Below are 25,070 nucleotides of genomic sequence, written 5' to 3'. Positions count from 1 at the left end.
GTCAAGTACCTGTGTGGTTAAAGAACTAACCCAGAGCCTGTTTTCAAAGTATATATTAAATGGCCAAGTACCTGTGTGGTTAAAGAACTAACCCAGAGCCTGTTTTCAAAGTATATATTAAATGGCTAAGTACCTGTGTGGTTAAAGAACTAACCCAGAGCCTGTTTTAAAAGTATATATTAAATGGTCAAGTACCTGTGTGGTTAAAGAACTAACCCAGAGCCTGTTTTCAAAGTATATATTAAATGGCTAAGTACCTCTGTGGTTAAAGAACTAACCCAGAGCCTGTTTTCAAAGTATATATTAAATGGTCAAGTACCTGTGTGGTTAAAGAACTAACCCAGAGCCTGTTTTCAAAGTATATGTTGAATAATTTCCATCAACATTTCTCTGGGCCCTTGGATAAGTCAGTACCTGACACAGCAATGCAAGGATATAGCCAGCAATGTAAGGATGCTGTCAACTCACATAAGGCTTCTGTCCTAACTATGAAGAGTGGGCTGGCTTATCTCCAAAATGCCCATGTTCCTGTAGGTTTAGTTATTCAATGAGTCCATGAGAAAGTCAGCCCCAACACTTGCTGCCTCGCCACTTACTTAGTATGAAGCTGTTCTCTGGGGAATCTGTATTCCTCATGTGGCCTCTCTGCTTTATAACAATCAGTCTTGACAAATGGGGGAAAAAAAAGGTGTCTCATACAATGCATGACTATTTCAGCCACACCATTCCAGCTGACTGCCTCCCTCTGTGGTATGCCACAGTACCGGGACTGGTATTTGGTGAAGTTTAATCGCCAGGACCACTTGCCCGACTACAGGCAAACTGCAGAGTGCAGAAGAAGACAACAGCAAAGAGAGGATGAAGATATCTCAACAGCAAGGAAGGATGAGACTAACTCAGATTTATCACATGGACATATACTATGGGAGGTCTGGGCAGTAAGAGAGCTGTGGCACTTTGAAAGAGGCATCTGGGAGTTGCATTTGCTTCTGCCCTCCACGGAGCAACAAATTCAGCAGGAAAGGAGATCTTCTGCCACAGACAGAAGCAGCATCTTCAGCTTCCTGCCAAGTTTCCATTAGCACGTTTAATAGCTAACTGGGGAAGGAAAAATACAACCTACCCCTCCTTTGTTGAAAGATTGCCAGTCCTGGAATAAGGAAGATGGCAGGGTTGAGACTGAGAATTGGATGGGAATTCACACAGAGAAGAGATCTCAGACGGATAAATATTCCTTCCATGAACGTGCTTATTTCTCCTTACATTGAAGTGTTGTAGTGTGTCATTGCAGAAGAGACTCAGGAAAAGGAAGAGGTCACCTTTATACCTTCCTGATTTCCTCACCCCATCAAAATCTTTATCTATGACAGCTCCTCTACTCATCCCAGTTTTTGCCTTGGAAACTAGTTGCAGGACAGCCACCCCTATTGATTGAGGTGGTAGATGAGTGCAGTCTGCTTCTCTCCTGGGGCAGTGATCTACTATATTGCCAGTACAACAGATCAGTAGAGCAGCTCTCCATTGCTGATGGTAAGTGAAGGATACAGCAAGTAGGCACTGTAAACCCTGGGAGGGTCATGGGGAACATGTGGATGCCATGCACACATACACGTGGCACGTGCCTGAATGCAGCTGCTGGAGCCTGGGGGGCTCTCAGGGAATTTGTCAAGACTGACAAACACCATAAAATGGAGTATTAGGGTAGATCTAGCCCAGAAAAAAACATAACCAGGCTCTTCTCTAAAGCCATTCCCTATCCTTGCCTCAAAGCCCTTTACAATAATCACATGGAGAACCAGAAAGAGGGGAAAAGTTACACGTGACCATACATGTAACTCAATTCTTTCAAAGTGATTCAGTCGAGTCAGTGCTTAAACAGAAATGGATTATTAAGACAGGTTTGGGTTAAGGCAGCACAGTAGATCTGAAGGGGTAATAACATGCAGCAGGGCAACCTGCATGCTCATAAGCTGAAGAGGTGCTCTAGGACTTTTGGCTTCTTACCCTTTTTCACCTCTGCCTGTTTATGCCCTCATGTGTTCCAGAATTTGGACAACTGTCCATAGATCAGTTCACAGAGCAAAGAGCATTCATGAGATGAACATCCAGGAGGATGGAAAAGAATGAACAGCAAGCAATTGAAAAATGATTAATGTTTCCCAGTTCACAGATAAAAATATCTTAGGAATGTTCCTTCTTCTTTATCAGAGCACCTGATGACTCTCCTCTGTGCAGACAGACTGCAGTATAAGGGGAACTGACAAGCACATTATTCCACTGCTAAAAAAAAAAAAAACCAAGACCCAAACATACACAAACCCCAAACAAATGAAAAAAAAAAAAGGCAAACCAAAACCAAAACCCAAACCAACCAACAACAAAATCCACACAAAAAACCCCAAACAAACAAAAAAAAAAACCAACAAAAAACCAGCAGGGAAAACGTGAGACTTCATTTGTTCTGTGTTCTTGCACAAGAATGTGGTTCTCCACTGCACAAGAATGTGGTTCTCCACTGCACAAGAATGTGGTTCTCCACTGCACAAGAATGTGGTTCTTCACTGCACAAGAATGTGGTTCTCCACTGCACAAGAATGTGGTTCTTCACTCCACATCTTTAAACCTTTTCTGCATCTGTGCAGATCAGATGATGTTTAATAGGCACTTCACAGTGATGCAGAGCAGGAAAGATTATTCTGTGGATAAAGTACTAGCCATGGAGATCAGAGATGTGGGTTCTGTTTTAATGCACCTATCTTTCTTTCTGTTCTAGTGAGTTCTCTGGGACCAGGGAAGGCTCTCACACTTGGGTCCCCCCCCTCTGGGTACAGTTTCAGTACTTTGTTACAGCTTAAACACTAAAACCATCAGGAGAAAGGTATATACACAATACCTATGGCTCACCTGCTACAGCCATGAGGAGAAACTACAGTGCTGAACAAGACACGACAAACAATCCCAAGGAGCTCTGTTGATCCAAGGGCAGGCTACACTCACCCCATCCCACTGGCCAGCAGAGCTCCTGAGATGCACAGACAGCAGAGCTCGTCCTCTGCCGCCTCAGCAGGCAGGCGTCCCCCGCGGGAGCCGCACATCGTGGTGGTCAGACTGGTGCCCTCCAGCTCCCCTGCTAATGGTTTAGATGTGTTCAGGATTCTGTGATGTGTGCCCAGTGCATCCCAGAATTCTGAACCAAGGAGAACCAAACTACTCCTTTACTTAGGAACCTGTTCCATACCATCTTTCCCTACTGCCCTTGTGCACAGCTGCAAGCCCTGCTTCCCCCGGAGCTTATCTGTAGTAACCTGCTGATTATCGGCTGCTTGTAACTTCTGATCACACTCAAACCAGCTCTTCCCTCTTGCACGGTTCCTGCCTGAGGATTATATTCTTTTTACTTTTGTTCTACCTGATACTAATGGATGTTATGGGTTGTAAAACTGTGGTCAGAAATGCTGTGGAAAGCCGTGTCCCTTGGCACTGCACATTTTCTTTGTCTTCTGCTCTATCTGTCTCCTGGGTGGAGAGGATGACGTGGGGCAGGCAGGTGGGTTCAGCCACAAAATCACTAAATGAGTTTATGCAGCAGCTTTCCTCTGTAACTCACAAAATTTGTGAAGGATCCTTGTGACAGCAAGGGCAGCCTGGAGAAGAGGCTGATGCCAGTCTCCATTTTTCCAAACTGGACTCTTCAACAAATACATCTGATCTCCACTAGCAACCACACAGGTTTTTATGTCTCCAACACTGTTTCAAAGCTTAATTGTTCCCTGACAATTATTCTCAGAGGCTCACAGGGTGTTAGGGGTTGGAAGGGACCCAAGGAGATCACTGAATCCAACCCCCCTGACAGAGCAGGACCACACAATCTAGCACAGATCACAGAGGAACACATCCAGACAGGCCTTGCAAGTTTCCAGGGAAGGAGACTCCACAACCTCTCTGGGGAGCCTGTGCCAGTGCTCTGGGACCACTACAGTAAAGAAGTTCCCCCTTGCATTAAGGTGGAACCTCTTGAGATGCAACTTACATCCATTGCCCCTTGTCCTATCCCAGAGAGCAAGTGAGTCCCCACCTCCTGACCAGCCTTCAGATGTTCATAAACATTTATCAGATCCCCTCTCAGTCTTCTCCAGACTAAAAAGCCTCAGGTCCCTCAGCCTCTCCTCATAAGGCAGTGCTCTCCAGTCCCCTCACCCTCATAGCTGGCCGCTGGACCCTCTCCAGCAGATCCCTGTCTCTCTTCAACTGGGGAGCCCAAAACTGAAGGCAGTATTCAAGATGAAGTCTCACCAAGGCAGAGTAGAGGGGGAGGAGAACCTCCCTAGACCTGCTGGACACACTCTTCTTAATACATCCCAAAACCCCATTGGCCTCCTTGGCCACAAGGGCACATTACTCCTTTAGGTTGTTTTGAGCGGCCACTTCCAAGATCTAATGCCCTTAATTCCTGTATTGGGAAAACCCCAACCTGCTTTGACCAGCCTGTCTGTGCCACTTCTGACTGAATATATTCCTACTGCACCTCTCAACAGCTATTTCAACTTCTTTATTCAAAAAAATACATCTTCTTGACTTTAAGGAGCTCCTTTCTTGACAACTGTCCACTTCTGGAAGGATCTGGATGGACTACAACAGCTACTGCACAGCAGTATTTTGACAGTTGCATTTTGAACCAGGCCCTAGCCAACTCAGGGGATGCTTTTCTTGTCACCAGCCTGTGCATCAGCTGCTCCACGGACAGTCACTGATTATCTGGAACAGTCATAGAATCATAGAATCAACCAGGTTGGAAGAGACCTCCAAGATCATCCAGTCCAACCTAGCACCCAGCCCTAGCCAGTCAACCAGACCATGGCACTAAGTGCCTCAGCCAGGCTTTGCTTCAACACCTTCAGGGACGGTGACTCCACCACCTCCCTGGGCAGCCCATTCCAATGCCAATCACTCTCTCTGTGAAGAACTTCCTCCTAACATCCAGCCTAGACCTACCCTGGCACAACTTGAGACTATGTCCCCTTGTTCTATTGCTGCTTGCCTGGGAGAACAGGCCACCCCCCACCTGGCTACAATGTCCCTTCAGTAATAGAATCTTTTACCTCCATCAGCAACTTGTTTGGGAAAACTAAAATAAATTTCTTATTCCAAGTGGATTTTTAGTTCATAAGTTTGAAATCTAGAATAAGATGCTAATTTCTTAGAAATATTTTTATACTAATTATTTTTCATCTTGCTGTAATTATTCCACCACTGACACTGTCTACTACCTTTCCTCTATATTTTGTACCTTAGTATTCCATACTCACCCCAAAGGATTGTCCTCAAGGGCATCAGAACAAAATTCTTACTTGGAAGCAACAAGTGACTGTAAGAAACTAAATCAGAGCTGGACATAGGAGTGTCATAGGAGTACCTTTAAGTATTTATTTATCCAATTAAGAATTTACTTGATAACAAATATGTGACCTCATTGCTGTCTACAACTACCTGAAGGGAGGCTGTAGCCAGGTGGGGTTGGGCTCTTCTGCCAGGCAAGCAGCAACAGAACAAGGGGACACAGTCTCAAGTTGTGCTGGGGGAGGTCTAGGCTGGATGTTAGGAGGAAGTTCTTGACTGATTAGAACTGGAATGGGCTGCCCAAGGAGGTAGTGGAGGCACCGTCCCTGGAGGTGTTGAAGCAAAGCCTGGCTGAGGCACTTAGTGCCATGGTCTGGTTGATTGGCTAGGGCTGGGTGCTAGGTTGGCCTGGATGATCTTGGAGGTCTCTTCCAACCTGCTTGATTCTATGGGCTTTGACAACTGGTTATTATAGCAAATAAATCATAATTTCAATGATAAAAGGTAACAGATTGTTGAGCTAAAGATTAAATTATTTACAGAAGCATTTTTATGTATAAAGAGACTATAAAAAGATGTAAAATCTTTAACAGCTGTATGGAGAAGATGGAATGAACACCTTGGTGTTAAGAGAAGAACACCTTTGTTCTACCTGTCTAAATGCACTGGAGAAGGGTGTTTTATGTTCTGTGCTAATTTGGGTCTATCTGAGTTTATTTTTGACTCAAAAAGTGACTTGTGTATTTTGGCTAAAACTTGTAAGCATTACTTATAGAGAAACAGCTCTCTATTACAAGTGAAGATTTTCAGAGGAACACATTATCTCATCTCACTGTAGATGAATCAAGAGTAATCATTCTTGTGAAAATATATATACAATCATCATTTCCCCCTCCTTTTTTTCTAATTTTGATGGGCTTGGTCTGGAATGACCTAGCCAGGGGACAGGCTGGGCCTGTCAGATTAATGTCAGGGCAATGAACCATATTTCTACTGCTACCCTTGACAGAGCTGAAGTCCTCTGTAAATAGAGGTCTATTCACTAACTGTATTATTTATTATCAGCTCTCTTCTGGTGCATTCATCTGTTCATGTATAACTTTCTGAGCACAACACCAGCCTTTCTTGGCATCCTTCAGCACTGAGAAACTTTTATGTGTAGTTTTCCCTGTGTGGATTTGGTATCACCTGCTAAAGCATCACTCAGCTACTGTGCCATCCTGTGGGTTCTTCCTTGTTTAATTGCCAGAGCAGAAAACTTTAAGCCTACAGCACAGTTGTTTTAAGCCTTTGGACAGTCCTGGTGAAATCCATGTCAGGAATCTCACCTTTCTATCCATCCTGAGTTTTGTACTGTGTACTCTACTCATACTTCCTTCCAGTTTGATCCTTAGTAAAAGACTTGTGAAACTCTGCAGAGGTTGGATGCCTCCCACCCTGCTCACTCAGTGTCACTGCAGCTATTATGTTCTTCTCTTGGCCATGCTCATGAGGTCATGTACCTATCTACTGTAGCATCAGAATAACAAAACACTGCCAAGAAGATTGAACAAGCTTTCAATGCCATGCTCATCATCAAACACAGTGTCAGTCCCCATTACTGCCTTGTGTGGAAAGACAAAAGAAGCACAAAATATCTTCAAGTAGTTTTACCAAAGGCTTCAAAGATGAATCAGTGATAGCACAACAGACAGCAGCAGCTCCCTCAACATCTGTTTCAGAGCACACGCTCTAAGGCTCAGCTGCACATTAGAACACCACGAAGGTGAAAGCTAAGGCAAATAATATACACAGAACACTATTTTATGGAACAAACTTTCCATCCTATTTTTGGATAGGACATACACAGTGTTTCCTACTACTACTTTTTTTATTTTCAGTTGTTTAAGGAAAAAACTGTCTGGAAAGTCACTTAGGTAGTGACATTACTAGGGGGAGTGGAGTGAAGCTGAAGGTGGGGAGAATCAGACTGGATGTGAGGGGGAAGCTGTTCAGCATGAGAATGGAAAGAGGCTGGACTGGGTTGCCCAGGGAGGTGGTTGAGGCCCCATGGCTGGAGGTGTTTAAGGCCAGGCTGGCTGAGGCTGTGTGCAGCCTGCTCTAGGGCAGGGTGTCCCTGGGCATGGCAGGGGGGTTGGAACTAGATGGTCCTCGTGGTCCCTTCCAACCCAGACTATGAAATACAGGTTATTTACAATAAGTGAATTTTTCACCATAGTTTTTATTCATTTCAGTAAGAGTGAACTTTAAAGACTTTCTTCCTCCTGTTAACATCTACCCATATCTTGAAATTTCAAGTCAGTACATCAGAAAATGCCAGAAAACTCTTCAAGGCATTTGCTATTCATTGTCAATGTCATGTATATTTCTTAGCACATCCATTACCCTATTTACATGTGCTCTGTTTGTTAAACTCAGGTTCTGGCTGAGAAAATGGTAAGGAAAATCTAGGTTACTTCCACTGAATCAGACAGAGATACTACAGATCACAAGACCTTCATCTTGTCTTGTGATCTACGCATCCAACCTATTATTAGAACCTAATGTGAACCTCTAATTGAACCATTTATACAGTATTATTATTTGGCATTATTCCTGCAATAGTTTAAATGAGTTTTCATAAATATATACATTGCTCTCTTCTTCAGCAACTTGTGAATATATAACATATGGGAAAAAAAGTGGTATCAATTAAGATTGATTGCTAATTTTCTTCTGAACTAGTTTTTATGTAACTTTCTTTTTTCCCTGTTTTCTTCTAAACTATTTTTTATGTAACCTTATTTTTTGTTCGTCTACTGTTAATTTTCTTCAAGTTTTTATGTCACCTTGTCTACTTAAGATGTCTTAAACTGTTTTACAGACAAATGTAATGATAACTGAATGCATACTCAGAAGACATTTAATACAGACCCAAACATATTTATGAACATGGCTATGAAAACAAATGTGTACAACGGGCAGAACACATAAATGTATTCCAGCAAACAGAGGGTGATAGAAGAATTAACCAAATAAAGCACATTGCAAGTCTTCCACAAGTAGAACACTATGTGAGACATGTCATGCATAACTTCTTGCCCCTGAGAGGCCTATGAAGAAAGAAACTGTAGCTTGAGCCTTGATGCATTCAATAAAGTTGATTTGGTTAACTCCTCTGCAGTGTATGATCATTTTTAAGTGGGAGGCAAAAAAAAAGAAAAAAAGGCATTTTCACTTTAGTGTACTTCAGTTACAAGATAAAAAGAGCCCAACCCCCACCTGGCTACAGCCTCCCTTCAGGGAGCTGTAGACATCAATGAGCTCTGCCCTGAGCCTCCTCTTCTGCAGGCTGCACACCCCCAGCTCCCTCAGCCTCTCCTCACAGGGCTGTGCTCCAGGCCCCTCACCAACTTTGTTGCCCTCCTCTGGACACCTTCCAGCACCTCAACATCTCTCTTGAATTGAGGAGCCCAGAACTGGACACAGCACTCAAGGTGTGGCCTGAGCAGTGTGGAGTAGAGGAGCAGAATAACCTCCCTTGTTCTGCTGGCCACACTGCTCCTGATGCAGGCCAGGATGCCATTGGCTCTCTTGGCCACCTGGGCACACTGCTGGCTCCTGTTCAGCTACTACCTGACAGTAACCTCAGGATCCTTTCCTCCTGGCTGCTCTCAGCCACTCTGGCCCCAGCCTGTAGTGCCGTTTGAGGTTGTTGTGGCCAAAGTGCAGAACCCTGCACTTGACCTTGTTCAGTCTCATCCCACTGGCCTCTGCCCACCCATCCAGCCTGTCCAGGTCCCTCTGCAGGGCTCTGCTACCCTCCAACAGCTCCACAGCTGCCCCTAGCTTGGTGTCATCTGCAAACTCTCTGATGCTGGACTCAGCCCCCTGCTCCAGATCGTCAGGAACAATACTTCTGCAACGTAGCTTTCATTTCACATTATGTAACGCGTCCGCAGGCGGCGCCGAGGCGCACGGCGGCCCCGGCAGCGCTGCGTGCCCTCGCCGGCCGAAGGAGCGGGGCCAGGACCGCCGCCGCCGCTGCCGCGCTGCAGCCGCCAGTGCCGCGGAGCGCCCCCGCGCAGGGACGGCCAGGGGCCCGCGAGCGCGCCCAGCGCGTGCACGGCGCAGGGGGGGTGTGGGGAGGGGGAGCGGGAGGCCCCGCCCGGCCCAGCGCCGCATCACGTGAGCGGCGCGCCGCACGTGACGGCGGTCACATGAGCAGGGGCGGGCGCAGGAGCGGCACATGACAGGCTGCTGGCCGCCGGCGCCGCCTGACGTCCCGGGGCGGCTGCGTCTGCCCGGCCCGCGCCCATGGCACCCGCCGCTAGCGCCCCCGGCCCGGCCCGGCCCCGCGCCGCCGCCGCCGCGCTCGCCCCAGTCCTCCTCCTTCTTCTGTCACTGCCCTTCCGGCCGGGGGGAGGCGGCGCCGTCACCGCGGCCCTGAGCGATGCGTACCGAGACCTGTGCAGGTGGGTAGTAGGGGTGGCCGGCGGGGTGGAACGTGCGGCTGCTGTGATGGGCCTTCCCGTGGGAAGGACCGCAGCCAGCAGAGTGCGGAGCCGAGGAGATCATCCCGGTGCTATGTTACTCCCTGACTTTCGTGGGAATGCGTGTGAACGACCGGGAAGGGTGGGAATTCATCCCGGGAGCCCGTTCCGGCGAGCCCCGGCCCCAGGGCTGCCCGATTGGGGGTTTTGGTCCCCTGTTCCTATCAGGGTCAGACCGTGGAGCGTTGCGGGAAGAGCCGTCCGCGGCTGAGCGCGCTGGTGTGCCCAGGTACAAGAAGAAGCCTTGTGTGTAACAAGCGTGCTGCAGCGCTGGGAGGGCAGTGAGGCTGCTCTCCGGAGGTTTGAAGCGGACAGAGGGGAGCCAGCAGGCTAGCGCCCTCGAGCAGTTCCTTCTGGGACTTCATGAGGTGGAGTTTCGCGGATAGAGGAAGTCAGCAGGTGAGAAGGTGGGGAAACTTGCTCTGGTAAAGTTGCCTGTGGGCAGGACTGCTGGTTTGTGTCGCTGTATCGGTTCTAGAGTGGGGGAAAAAAAACCCAAAGCGATTTGGAAGGAACGTCACTCGATAGTTTTCTTTTTACTAAGGGTATTGCAAAATGCCATTAGGTCGCTTAAAAGTAGGTTAAGAAAGCTTTGACAAATGACAGTTGCTATGTGGAAATAGCACTATTCTTAATGTTTTGGCATGTTCTCAGTCTGAATTTAGTCTGGCTACAATATCTTAGTTGTTTTAATTTCATTATTTAGCTGGACTGTGCAGCTGTACCTATGGGAATACATTACCACAGTCAACAGCGTGGGGCAGGCACCAATGTAACACTGAGCATAGCACTGCATTGCTTGGGTCACTGAATGGAATAGGCTCTCCTCCTGGTGGGTTGTGAAATCTGATACTGGTACATGATGAGAACTAGAAAAAGTAGGTTTGCTTGCAAGGTTAGCCCATGAGGTTGGCAAAAAAAGTGGTTTTGTCAGATGACCCCCTTACTGAGAAGGAAACAAGTATCCAATGATTGGATAAGGCTGGGTGATAGGTTGGACTGGATGATCTTGGAGGTCTCTTCCAACCTGATTGATTCTATGAAATTCCTTCTAGAATAGTTTCTTGTTTCCCTCTCAGGTCTACAATAAGGGGGTTGTCTGACAAAACCACTTTTTTTACCAACCTCATGGGCTCACCTTGCAAGCAAACCTACTTTTTCTAGTTCTCACCATTTACCAGTATCAGATTTCACAACCCACCAGGAGGAGAGCCTGACTCCTCTGACTCAAATTTTCCTTTTTCCCCCCAGATGCCTTACCCTGAGTGACTTGATTCTCAAGCTGTTTCTTTTTTGTGGATAATGTTAGATCCTGTCAATATCTAGCTTGGATTTCGTTGTATGCCTGCAAGGGGCAGTATTTGGGAATACCATTGAGAGACATATGGTCTCTTTTTGGATGTAAGCTTCTTAAGCTGGTTTCCTCTTGTTACTGGCAAGTGAAAAACAAGTTATGAATAGATAGCATAACTGGCAGCTCACAGGATATTAGGGGTTGGAAGGGACTCAAGGAGATCATTGAGTCCAACCCCCTTGCCAGAGCAGGACTACACAACCTAGCACAGTTCTACCTTTAAGATCCACTGCTTTGAAACTATGCACTTGGCAGCTGTGCCACGCTGGGAGAAAACTGCTTTGAAGGACTAGCAGGCTAGAATGGATGAAGGGGAAAATGAGAACTTGCAGTCTGACATGTGGGAAGACCCTGTGGAGGTCATTGCAGGGAGAGGTGCAGAGAAGCTGCCATGGTGTGCTTAAGTAACACAAATACTTACGCATTTGTCTGACGTCTCAGGTAAAAGATACGTTGTGGGTATGCAGGCCAAGTCCCTGACCAACGTATTTTTGCACTGCCTTAAGACATGGCTTTTATTTGTTTTACAACTGTTAAGAAAACAGTGTTCTGACTTGTGCATGGCCTAATACTGAAGTTGCTGCAGCTTCACCAGTCCTGTCTGCTGTGTGAATGTCAGAAGTGGGGCAAGGAAGGAAAACGTTGTGGATTAGAAGAGATACTGACTGCTCTTTAAGAGTAGAGTGATACCAAGGTTAGGACAGCTGTCTTGCATGGAGGAGAAAAGGTGTCGGAGAGGAGGGCGATGAAGCTGGTGAGAGGCTGGAATACAACCCTATGAGGAGAGGCTGAGGGAGCTGGGGGTGTGCAGCCTGCAGAAGAGGAGGCTCAGGGCAGAGCTCATTGCTGTCTGCAGCTACCTGAAGAGAGGCTGTAGCCAGGTGGGGTTGGTCTCTTCTGCCAGGCAACCAGCAAGAGAAGAAGGGGACACAGTCTTAAGTTGTGGTGGGGGAGGTCTAGGCTGGATGTTAGGAGGAAGTTGTTGTCAGAGAGAGTGATTGGCATTGGAATGGGCTGCCCAGGGAGGCGGTGGAGACGCTGTCCCTGGAGGCATTCAAGCAAAGCCTGGCTGAGGCACTTAGTCCGTGGTCTAGTTGATAGGACAGAGCTGAGTGCTAGGTTGGACTGGATGATGTTGGAAGTCTCTTCCAACCTGCTTGATCCTATGAACTCTTCTGTGCAAGAACTGGCATGAAGCTAGATGATCCTGAGTTGATGATTTTTGTTGCTTATTTTGTGTAGCTAAGCTTATTGGCAGCATGCTTGGGCAGTCTGAGAAAAGGAGAAAAGCTTTTCTTCTCTGAAAATTTGCCAAATGTCATGGCTTGTAGTGACCAGTTGTATTCTGCTTTCTCCTGTGTTTTTGTATGCTCTGACAGCTGACTGCTGTTCTGTAACTTGACGTTTGAAATCTCTTTTTTTTAATCTTCTGTTGAGAGGTCTTTCCAGGATTGCTGCATTATGAGCACCTGGGAAAGAAGTTAGCAGCCAGTTTGTTCTTTCCCTATTAATTCCTCCTTGCCTTTTGTATCCTTCCTGTGACAACACAGGTGAAAAAAAATCTGAAGCTACAGTGAATTTTGTGAACTGATTTTTTTTAAATGCCTCTACTTTAAAAAGTAAGAAAGCTTAACAACCTGGATTCACCTTCCAGGTAACATTGGGGAAGCTGCTCTAAAACTTTCTTCCCCCTATAAAAACAGCCCAGGAAATGTTTTGGGTGTGATGGCAAAGCAACAAATGCCTGCAGCTGACTGCCTCTGTCTGCTGTTCTGTTGTTCATCGCAGGGTTGCTACTATGCAGACTTTCTAGTTGGGGATTATAAGCCAAGCCTACTTTACAGTTCATGTTGTAGTTTTTAATAAGACAACTCCTGCAGTTGACTGACTGTACAGTTTTAGTTAATTCAAGCACTGCTTTCAGCTTTTGTTGTGAAACCACAGCTGGGCTGCTCTGTGTGTTCAGCTTAGCCTTGGTGAAGAAGTGTGTGCTGAGTATGGAGAGATGACCTTTAGGTGAACCTGCTCAACTGTGTTAAATGCTTTGCCATATTTAAGTGGGAGATATCATAAAGAAGTCATTACTGGGCTCATTAGCATAGGTGCATGGCTGATTCGCATACCTGGGAAACTGCCATTGTAGAGGCTCAACCATTTCTCAACACATGTATTGAACTTCACATTACTATCCCTTTTCTTGTGCTCTTTACGATGATGTTGCAGTGGGGTTTACAGTTTAGCATGAAAGACCAAATGCATTTGGGGTGGAGAAAGCTGAAGAGCTTGTCTCGTACATGATACATATGCAAGAAAGCTTGCCTGAAGGCATTCACTGTATGTGATGATTGGAGTAAGCGGCAAGTGACCGAGAGCAGAACAAAGTATGAGTAGGACCTTAAAAAGCTCTTGAAGCATAGTGATAGCTTAGTGCTTTGTGCCATTCAAGTTCCCATTTTCTGTAAGGAGGACTTGCTTTGACATAGGTTTCTTTACCACACATTTGTGCTAAAATGTTAGCCACACCTAACAGTGCTTTTTCTGGCAAGCAGTGGATCTGAGCCACCAGCTTCAGATTTGAAGTGGTCCTATTGGTAATTGTTCCTGAGCTTATCTACCTGTGATCATGCTGGTTGCACCCACTCGTAAAGACCTTAAGTGTTAAACTGAGGAGCTGCTGGGCACACAAGTGTGTGGATGCACAATCATACAGAGATCTGCTTTCCAAGTCTGTCATTGTATGCTACCTGGCTCTGTGCTGGGTCTGTCTGTAACACCCCTTCAGCAGAATGAGCTGCTTGGTTGTGTTCCTCAGAGAGCAAACACATTCTTTTCTAACCATGATTTAGAGCTGTATGAAGCAGGGTATGTTCTTCAGGCTGCCCAGAGGGGTTGTGGAGTCTGCCTCTCTGGAGATATGCAAAACCTCTGGATGCCTTCCTGTGTGATCTGGTATAGGTAATCCTGCTCTGACACAGGGATTGGACTAGATGATCTTTTGAGGTCCCTTCCAACCCCTAGCATTCTGTGATTCTCCCTAGCAGTCAACCCTTGGGTAAGAGTCTGAGAATTAAAAACTTGTTCCAGCTGGTGAGAAGTCTGGAACACAGCCCTACGAGGAGAGGCTGAGGGAGCTGGGGATGTGCAGCCTGCAGAAGAGGAGGTGGTGTTCTCTTCTCCCAGGCAACCACCAATAGAATAAGGCGACAGAGTCTCAAGTTGTGCTGGGGGAGGTCTAGGCTGGATGTTAGGAGGAAGTTGTTGGCAGAGAGAGTGCTTGGCACTGGAATGGGCTGTCCAGGGAGGTGGTGGAGTTGCTGTGCTTGGAGGTGTTGAAGCAAAGCCTGGCTGAGGCACTTAGTGCCACGGTCTAGTTGATTTGACAGAGCTGGGTGCTAGGTTGGACTGAATGATCTTGGAGGTCTCTTCCAACCTGGCTGATGCTATTCTATTCTTGAGCACAGTTACAAGAATGGTAGCAGTAGTCTTTCAGGTACTTTACTGCGTTTGAAGTGACTTACTAGTGCTCAAAGCAGTGCAGCCATGAGTATGTGCAAGCTGTGACAGCTGTTAGCCAGCTGTGCCTTGTCTGACTGGAGCGACTGAGCTACTGATTTGCAAAGTACACTTGACTTGCTAATGCTCCCATCCCTTTTTCCTTTCTCAGGTTGTTTTCTCCATGAGTTATTTCTGTGTTTTGTTCTAAAAAATGCAAAGCTTACAACTTGCTAAACGGTAGTTTAATTGTCTTTTCCGTGCTGTTGCTTCAGCTAGGTACCTGGAGAGGCTGGTCTGCAGGCAAGGTTATTCCCAGTAACTTGTTTGGACCTTGCTTGCATATCTGCTTTCTACAGTGGCCTGGCTTGGCACTGCTTCCAGAAGAAGATCCTCCCTGCCTGCTGCCACTGGTGCACAGCCAGGGAACTGGAAGGTGGCTGGGCTCAATTCCCTCTCCATACACAAGTGAACGCACCTGTTTTTGCTGAGTGAATTTTGAGAGAGGGCAGCTCCTGGGCCTAGCTTGTGTCAGGCCAGCCACGTGCAGAGGAGAGAAGAGAGCCTGATCTGGGGGGGCAGGGGTTTGACATGGGTGTGTGTGTCAGGCTTCAAACCCAACCATGGGCTACTGCACAATTAATCTGGAGACAGCAATTGTATTGTGATTTCAGCTAAAACAAACAGCAGTTTTAATCAGGGTGAACACCATCTTTGAGCCCAGGTCTTGAACTGCACCAGAAATAGCTGCTTGAAGGTTGTCATCCATGAGGTAGTGGTTGTATTAAGCCCCCTGCATAGAGAGTGCATCACATCCCACCCTGTGACCGAGGCTGTAACTTTTTAAAGCTGTTGATATTATTCTGCCCCTGTGCTCAGCACTGGTCAGGCCACACCTTGAGTGCTGTGTCCAGTTCTGGGCTCCTCAGTTCAAGAGAGATGTTGAGATACTGGAAGGTGTCCAGAGAAGGGTGATGAAACTGGTTGAGTGGCCTGGAGCACAGCCCTGTGAGGAGAGGCTGAGGGAGCTGGGGGTGTGCAGCCTGCAGAAGAGGAGGCTTAGGGCAGACCTCATTGCTGTCTACAGCTCCCTGAAGGGAGGCTGTAGCCAGGTGGGGTTGGTCTCTGCCAGGCAAGCAGCAACAGAAGAAGGGGACAGAGTCTCAAGTTGTGCCAGGGGAGGTCTAGGCTGGATGTTAGGAGGAAGTTGTTGTCAGAGAGAGTGATTGGCATTGGAATGGGCTGCCCAGGGAGGTGGTGGAGTCGCTGTCCCTGGAGGTGTTGAAGCAAAGCCTGGCTGGGGCACTTAGTGCCATGGTCTGGTTGATTGTCTAGGGCTGGGTGCTAGGTTGGACTGGATGATGTTGGAGGTCTCTTCCAACCTGGCTGATTCTATGATTCTAAAGAAGGTCAAATGCATTGTATCTGAGATAGCTTAAGCCCTTCCAACAGGATAAGGTAGACTAGCCCCAGCTGAGAGGAAGTTACATGAAGCATCAACCCTGGTGGAGGTGAATGTTGAACAGCTAGAGGAAGCTGGCCCTTGTGCCTCAGCCGTGCTCAGCATGGGCCATGTGACTGCCATCAGATTGTTTCCACGTCAGCTTCTCTCTTGTTGGAAAATAGAGCACATGCAACTTGAAACTATTCCCAGGCACTGACTTTGTGCCAAAAGTCTTTACTCCTGAGAGAAGTATTTCATGCTTCTGTTGTGAAAAGGTGTATTTTGCTTCTCTGAACAGCTGCTCAGGCTGCATCCAGCTTGCTGTTACTCCTAAGGAATAAATTCTGCTCTGCTTTTCCTATTCATTTGAAATAAAAATCCCTTGAACTTTCTTGGAAGTAACACTGCTCTGAAACTGCATTAGATTTTAATTTCTGTGATGCTTCTGAAGTTGTGATTTGTTGTGTGATTGAACATAGGATTTCTTATTTCCTTTCTGTGGACTGTTTTGAAGTACTCCTTTGCTCTCCCTGTCCAGAAGCCTTTGAAGGGGTGTAGGGAAGAGCTGGTTTCAGTGCTTTGCTGCAAGATATTCATCTTGTTTCTCTTTTGCTTCTGGCATGTGGGAATTGAAGATGTTGATTTCCTCTGTTTCATAACATGGAACTGAGAAAGCAAACTCCTTTATCGCTCTTGGAGTGATAATTCCGTTGTGTGAAGGACTTAGATTCTCATTCAGTTCACAAACATTTTAATGTGCAAATTCTCTTTGGAAAGAAACCAAACCCACATCAACCACAGAGTGCTTTCGCTTGTTTCAGTGTTATTTGTTACCTGTTTGTTGTCTTCCAAAACCAGTCAGAAAGGACTGGTGGATCTTTTGGGAATTTTTCAGTGCAATGCTAACTTTCTGGGGCTTCTTTGTGAGGTCTGAATCTCCTGCTGGTTTAAGAGCCTTTAAAAGTAGAGTCAGGTAGTTCTGATGTGTTGTGGTTCCTTTGAGCTGGGGTGGGTTTTTCTTTTAATTGTGTGTTGTCAAGCTTTCTTTCATTCCTGAAATTTGGTTATTGAGTGCTGTGTCCAGTTCTGGGCTCCTCAATTCAAGAGAGATGTTGAGGTGCTGGAAGGTGTCCAGAGAAGGGCATCAAAGCTGGTGAGGAGCCTGGAGCACAGCCCTGTGAGGAGAGGCTGAGGGAGCTGGGGTGTGCAGCCTGCAGAAGAGGAGGCTCAGGGCAGACCTCATTGCTGTCTACTACTCCCTGAAGGGAGGCTGTAGCCAGGTGGGGTTGGTCTCTTCTGCCAGGCAAGCAGCAATAGAAAAGGGGACACAGTCTCAAGTTGTGGTGGGGGAGGTCTAGGCTGGATGTTAGGAAGTTGTTGTCAGAGAGTGATTGGCATTGGAATGGGCTGCCCAGGGAGGTGGTGGAGTTTCCTATCCCTGGAGGTGTTGAAGCAAAGCCTGGCTGAGGCACTTAGTGCCATGGTCTGGTTGATTGTCTAGAGCTGGGTGCTAGGTTGGACTGGATGATGTTGGAGGTCTTTTCCAACCTGGCAGATTCTATGAATTCATGACTTCATCCTGCATCAGGGCTGCCTGTGTCCGTTTCAGAAATGTACTGATAGTTCTCTGAGCTAGTTTCTTGGGTCTGTAAAATGTCCTCTTCACCTATTAATGAGGAAAGGATAATGGCAAGTGTTTGTCATCACTGACAAATCCTTGAATCTGATGAAAAAGTCATTGGTGTTTTTGGGTATGACTTAATACTTAGCAAGTTATTTATTGAGCCTTTACATGTCAGTGTACATAGCATATGCAGAAACACAACAGCCCTCCAAGAAACCTGAGTCCTCAGGAGTGGCTCTAAACTGCCCTTCCACCTTCCCCCTACCCCTCTCAACCTTACCCCAGTCCCAAGGAAGAATGGAGGTTCGGCCGGGGGGTTAGGAAGCAGAGTGGATTAATCAGAGAGGCAGCAGAGAGGCTGGAGAGAGAGGGAAAAAAGATGCAGCACCGAGGTCCCCGGCAGAAGTGCCCTATCTGTGTTTGGATTCTTGTTCTTGTATCTCTCAGTAAGCCTATGAGTGAAGTAGACATCATTCTGTTTTCCTTTTCACAGCCTGTAATCCAGTTCTTCTCACCAAAACGTTCTCCTTGCTTTAAACTAGCACATGGGCTCAGGCCAACTTCATGACATTCAACAAGGCCAAGTGTAAGGTCCTGCACCTGGGTTGGTGCAGTCTCAAACACAACTCCAGGCTGGGTGGGGAATAGCAGCCTTGAGAAAAAGGACCTGGGGGGTCTGAGGTGATGGAAAGCTCAACAGGAGCCTGCAGTGTGAGTGTAGCCCAGACAGCAACCCTGTGCTGGGCTGCAGCAAGAGCAGTGTGGCCAGCAGGGCAAGGGAGAGGATTCTGCCCCTTTACTCTGATCTCCTCAGACCCCACCTGGACTACTGTGTGCAGTTCTGGAGCCCCCAACACAGGAAGGACATGCAACTGTGGGGGAAAGTCCAAAGGAGGCCACCAAGATGCTCAGAAGGCTGCAGCAGCTCTCCTATGTGGACAGCTGAGAGAGTTGGGGCTCTGCAGCCTGGCAAAGAGAAGGCTTTGAGGAGACCTTCCAGTATCTGAAGGGGACCTAGAGGAAGACTGGGGAGGGACTATTGAACAAGGTTTTGTAATGACAGGGTAGTGACTAGCAGAGCAGAGATTCTAACTAGATGTGAGGAAGAAGTTCTTTCCAGCGAGGGTGGTGAGACACTGGCACAGGTTGCCCAGGGAGGCTGTGGCTGCTCCCTCCCTGGAGGTGTTCAAGGCCAGGTTGGATGAGGCCTTGAGCAACCTGTTCTAGTGGGAGGTGTCCCTGCCTATGGCAGGAAGTTAGAACTGGATGAGATTTGAGGTCCTTTCCAACCTAAACCCTTCTGTGATTCTAGATGTGTAGCTTCTGTTGTTACCGGGTATGCCTCAAGTGCAGTGTGTGTAGCCAGCTACAGATATTTAAGAACTTTCAGGCTCACAAAGAAAAATTCATCACCTGAGATACATGTAGTCAGAGTAGCCTTCACAGAGATTTGATGAGGAGGAATGTGCAGTTGGGTGTTCATGAAAGGGAGAAACAAAGCTAATCTGTGCTCCTCCAGTGGACGTTAACAGTTATTTCTGGTATTTGTGGATATAGAACATAAATAGGAAACACAAAGTAGTAGAGCTCTTAGCTTTGACTTGGTTATTTCAAGGACTGGTGTCTAGAGGATGTCAGTGCAGACAGTAGGAACACCAACTGATGGTGGTTTTGTCTTTTCAGTTACACGTGGCAAGCAATTGATGTGGACAAACAGGTGCTTTATCGTATTAACCTCTGCTTTGCTGTCCAAGACTGTGGAAAATCAAGTGCAGTCTGTGCATATGATGTCAAGAAGAAGACCTATCAGTCTGTAGGTAAGTAATTAAGTGCCTTTCCTCATGGGGAGTTCAGAGTTATGTTAATGGATGCTCTTATAACTATTGTGAACTTGGACATGTTAGCAAAGATTTTTCTTCTTGCTTCTCAGAACAGGGTAAAACTGCTCTGTGGTAGCTTTACTGGGGAGATTTGGGGAACCATGGTCTAGTTGGGGCCATGTTCAGTGAAACCTGCCTCAGTTCACCCCATCAGAATAACAGAGTGCTTGTTGAGGCAGAGTTGGATGCTGAGGGACAGTGTGTTTAAATGAGAGAAGAGCATATTTAGATGGATGTTAGGAACAAGTTCTTTACAATGAAGGTGTTTGAGCACCAGCATAGGTTGCCCAGAGAGGTTGTTGAGGCCCCATCCCTGGAGATATTCAAGATAAGGCTTGATAGCACTCTGATCTAGTTGAAGATGTCCCTGCTCACTGCAGGGGGGTTGGACTGGATGACCTTTACAGGTCTCTTCCAACCTGGGTGGTTCTGTGGTTCTGAGAATGACTTCAGAGGACAATGAAACTTACATTATGATTTAGTTAACTGTAATCCAATGTGAAACTATATCTGATGGTTTGGGTGTGACCTGCCCCCAACCCCCACTTAAATCACCCAGACTAGACTCAGCCAAGCTGGGAATTAGAATGAAGCTTTGTATTTACAGCTTAGCACAATATACAAGCACATATTTACAATATATACAGAAAGAGGGGCTCCCAACCATCTTCCACCCCTCTACCTTATCCCAGACTTTGCCTTGCGTCCAAGGTAATTTGGAGGATCAGCCAGAGGGGTTAGGAAGCAGAAGGATTAGTCACACAGACAGCAGGTTAGGGAGAGAAGGGAGGGAGCCAGAGAAAAACTGTGTTATCTATGTTTGTGTTCCTGTTTTTATCTCAGCAAGCCTATGTGTGCCTCAGACATCACTGTTTCCTTTTCACAGCCCATAATCTAACTCCTCTCACTAAAATATCCCAGTTAGGCTCAAACTAGCACACTATGGAAGGCTGCCCCAAATAGGACTATCACAGGATATTAGGGGTTGGAAGAGACTCAAGGAGATTGAGTCCAACTCCCTTGCTAGAGCAGGACCACACAATCTAGCACAGCTCACAAAAGAATGCATTCAGACAGGCCTTGAAAGTCTCCAGAGAAGGAGGCTCCACAATCTCTCTGGTGACCCTTTCCAGTGCTTTGTGACCCTTTCCAGTGCTCTGTGACCCTTACAGTAAAGAAGTTCCCCTTTGTGTTGAGGTGGAAGCTCCTGTGCTGCAACTTAGAGCCATTACTCCTTGTCCTACTCCAGGACAATATGTGCATCTGTATGTGACAGGATTTGCACTGTGCATAGGCTTGTTTTGAGAAAGCTTGATACTGAACACAGGGTGAAGCTTGAGTTACAGCTCTAAACTACCACAGCCTAGCCTGATGTAACATCATCTCTTTGTTCAGAGTCAAGTTACCCTCAGTAATGCAATGCTGGAGTATTGCTACACTTGTGTGATGTAGTCTTTAAGTTGTTACACACAGAAAGGAAGTCAATTACATGTGGTCTTCCGTTTTCAGTTACACTTGTCCTACCTAATGGCTGTCAGGTGTGCTGAGAAGTGGTAGACGTCTGCGTGCTTATCTAAATATGAAACTGGCATATTGTTTTACACCTGCCTGAACATTGTTTCATCTATCAGAAGCACCTCATGCTCTAGCCAATATCTGTATGCTTATCTTCGTGAATGCTTGTCACTCTCAGGGTTGCTTCTCAGCAAATGAAAAATCATGATAAGAATACAGAAGAGGAGGTTTTCTGGTAGTTTACAGTTAATTCTAATGAAATAAAGCTGTAGCTTTCTGAAGAGTAATACCTCTTCAGACTGCTTCTTGGTACCTGCAGATCTGAAGTCTGAATTTAACATGCTTTCTACCCCTCTTGGCTGACTCTCCAAACTTACCTTCCACTTAAGGCAAAGTCTGGGGTAAGGTAGAGGGATGGGAAGAAGGTGGAAGGGTGGTTGGGAGCCCCTCCTGGGGACTCTGGTTTCTGGGAGGGCTGTTGTGCTTCTGTATTGCTTTTTAACTTGTCTATTTCTGTATATATATTGTAACTATCTACTTGTATATTGTGCTAAGCTGTAAATATAAAGCTTCATTCTTTAATGTCCAGCTTGGCTGAGTCTAGTCTGTGTGACTTTTAAGTGTGGGGTGGCAGGTAACACACAATCCATCACACAATTTCACATTAGATTACAATTAACTAAATCATGAAGTGTGAAACCTAAAGGTTTGGGTACGTTTTGTGCCACTCTTGTGGAAAGAGAAAGAACATAGCTGGGTGGTCACCATAAGCAGTATCAAATGTTTTACTGCATGTAACTTTGAGAGTCTTATTGCCTGGCTGGAATGGAATTTGGCAACAATCATAGCTTGGCCCTGCAAAGGCTGTTTGAAGCTGACTCTTCAGGAGTTAAGCCACAAGTCCTATTTGGACAAGATGCATTTTTGACCATGCAACAATAAGGCAGTGTAATAAACACTGATGTGGAAATTTGCTTTGCTTCAGTGGTCAAATCGATCAAGTTCTGCTCTTGTTTAAGACTTATTTGTGATGTCTACCATGCTTCATTGTACTACAGGCTGATAGAGTGGAGACTGTTCAGCATGGAAGAGAAAAGGCTCTGTGGAGACCGTAGTGTGGCTTTTCAATCCTTACAGAAGGCTTAAAAGAAAGATGGGGACAAACTTTTTAGCAAGGCCTGTTGCAGTAGGACAGGGAGCAATGGCATTAAGCTGAAAGAGGGTAGACATAGCTGGACATATGAAAGAAATTTTTGGCAGTGAGACTGTTGAAATGCTGGAAGAGATTGATAGAAAAACAGGCGACAGGAAGCGTCATCCTGTCAGGTTGGACAGGGCTTTGAGCAGCCTCCTCTAGTTGAAGAAGCCCCTGCTTATTGCAGGAGAATTGGACTAGATGTTTGAAGAGCTCTTCCAAGGCAATGGATCTATGACTGAGACAGGCTCTCTTGTGTTGTGCTGATGCTATTCATTTCAGTGGCATAAAGGCTGAGAAGCTGATGGGAAGGAGTGAATTGTGGTACTTGAAACTAGTTTGTAACAGTTGTTTGATGGAGGCCTTTTGCCCTTTCTTCTAAGATAGTGACTAATTTATAGTGGCACATGGTGTTGGCTAAAAAACTTTGAGGCAGTAAATATGTCATTCGAGCTGTCAAACACTGTCTTAGCTTGGATCTAGTCAGACAGATCACAAGAACTGCAAGGAAGGTCTTTGGTTGTACTCTGTTCAAAAACTGTCTTGAAGTAGACTGATATGTAGAATGCTGATCAGTCCTTGAAATGGAAGCCTGTGAAGGTGCTGTGTTAACTATATTTTTTTCTCTCTTCCCTCAAACACTAAAAACCTTAAGGTGACTTAAGCTTGAAAAAAGTTTCTGAAAGCCTTGTGGAACTCAACACTACAAATAGCTGCTTGCAGCAAGGCAGTAAGCACCAAATTCAAAGCAACATTAACTTTCTGTGTGGGAAAACGCTGGTGAGTATAAATCATGTGTTCTTAGCTTCTATAGAGTTGGCATGTGCTTCAGGCTTGCTTTTTAAAGAAATGTGCTGCACTTCTCATAGAATCAACCAGGTTGGAAGAGACCTCCAAGATCATCCAGGCCAATCTAGCACACAGCCCTAGACAATCAACCAGACCATGGCACTAAGTGCCTCAGTCAGGCTTTGCTTCAACACTTTCAGGGACGGTGACTCCACCACCTCCCTGGGCAGCCCATTCCGATGCCAATCACTCTTTCTGCCAACAACTTCCTCCTAACATCCACCCTAGACCTACCCCCAGCACAGCTTGAGACTGTCCCCTTGTTCTGTTGCTGCTTGCCTGGCAGAAGAGACCAACCCCCACCTGGCTACAGCCTCCCTTCAGGTAGTTGTAGACAGCAATGAGGTCTGCCCTGAGCCTCCTCTTCTGCAGGCTGCACACCCCCAGCTCCCTCAGCCTCTCCTCACAGGGCTGTGCTCCAGGCCCCTCACCAGCTTTGTCACCCTTCTCTGGACACCTTCCAGTACCTCAACATCTCTCCTGAACTGAACTGAGGAGCCCAGAACTGGACACAGCACTCAAGGTGTGGCCTGACCAGTACTGAGCACAGGGGAAGAATGACCTCCCTTGTCCTACTGGCCACACTGTTCCTGATCCAGGCCAGGATGCCATTGGCTCTCTTGGCCACCTGGGCACACTGCTGGCTCCTGTTCAGCTGCTATCTCCCAGCACCCCCAGTTCCCTTTCTGCCTGGCTGCTCTCAGCCACTCTGTCCCCAGCCTGTAGCACCGTTTGGGGTCATTATTGCTAGAGTGTAGAACCCTGCACTTGGCCTTGTTAAATCTCATCCCATTGGCCTCTGATAGTTGGACTGACAGGGGGTATGCATCCATTGGGGCTTCTGGGAGAGTAGCTGTTGTTGAGAATCTACTTAAAATGTGAAAATGTCTTAGGGGCATGTGTGTATGGAGTTCACCTCCACATGGCTTTTTTCAGTAGCACTTTCTATATACTTAACTGGTACCACAGTTTGGTCTTTTGTACAGACTGTGATAAGTTTATATATTTGTGCATTTTAGATACACCTCTTTGTACACATTTGTATCGTTGTTCTCCTTTCCATTAGCTAGATGTGACTGTTGTCAATTAGCATGTCAGTTAGCAATGTGCCAGTACCAATTAGCATAGTGAGTGCTTCTAAAAGATATGGTGTAATTACTGCTTATTAAGATTGACACATGAAAACTTGAATTGGTACAAATGCAGACTGAGGATTTGGCCCTCTGTGTCCTGAGTTTACCAACGTAGCTGTTAAATAAACTTGCTTTTAAGAAGTGCTGTTAAGAGCATGTCACAGAAAAAGGGCACAGTACCTTCTGCTTTCCTTTATCTCTTGAATGAACTGTGTTTTTTCAGAGGATTCTTTTCTCCTTTAAATGTAGGGTACCCCTGAATTTGTAATGGCAACAGAGTGTGTGCACTATTTTGAATGGAGGACCTTTGTGGCTTGCAAGAAGGATTTGTTTAAACCTATGAAAGAGGTAATCTTTGTGCTACCCTACCCATGCAGAAGTCGCTCTTCACACATCTGGCAATTCTGATCTAACCACCTGCCTACATTGTGAATGCTTAAACCTGTGAAAGAGGTAATCTTAGTGCTACCCTACCCATGCAGAAGTCACTCTTCACACATCTGGCAATTCTGATCTAACCACCTGCCTACATTGTGAATGTTTAAACCTGTGAAAGAGGTAATCTTGGTGCTACCCTACCCATGCAGAAATTACTCTTCACACATCTGGCAATTCTGATCTAACCACCTGCCTACATTGTGAATGTTTAAACCTGTGAAAGAGGTAATCTTGGTGCTACCCTACCCATGCAGAAGTCACTCTTCACACATCTGGC

General features: G+C 46.4%; 1 protein-coding gene across 1 annotated transcript in view; it reads left to right on the top strand.

Moving 5' to 3' along the window:
• Positions 1–9,633: 9,633 nt before the first annotated feature.
• IGF2R (insulin like growth factor 2 receptor) overlaps positions 9,634–25,070 on the top strand; it is an 80,964-nt gene continuing 65,527 nt past the window's right edge. The window contains exons 1-4 of the mRNA XM_064158187.1: positions 9,634–9,791; positions 19,467–19,600; positions 23,029–23,153; positions 24,605–24,703. Coding sequence (XP_064014257.1) covers positions 9,634–9,791; positions 19,467–19,600; positions 23,029–23,153; positions 24,605–24,703 — 516 coding nt within the window. The remainder of the gene's footprint in view (positions 9,792–19,466; positions 19,601–23,028; positions 23,154–24,604; positions 24,704–25,070) is intronic.

The sequence above is a fragment of the Pogoniulus pusillus genome, chromosome 18, assembly GCF_015220805.1.
Source record: "Pogoniulus pusillus isolate bPogPus1 chromosome 18, bPogPus1.pri, whole genome shotgun sequence".
Classification (NCBI taxonomy): Eukaryota; Metazoa; Chordata; class Aves; order Piciformes; family Lybiidae; genus Pogoniulus; species Pogoniulus pusillus.
The sequence above is the reverse complement of the archived record's forward strand: the minus strand, read 5'-3'. Positions and strand labels throughout refer to the sequence as shown.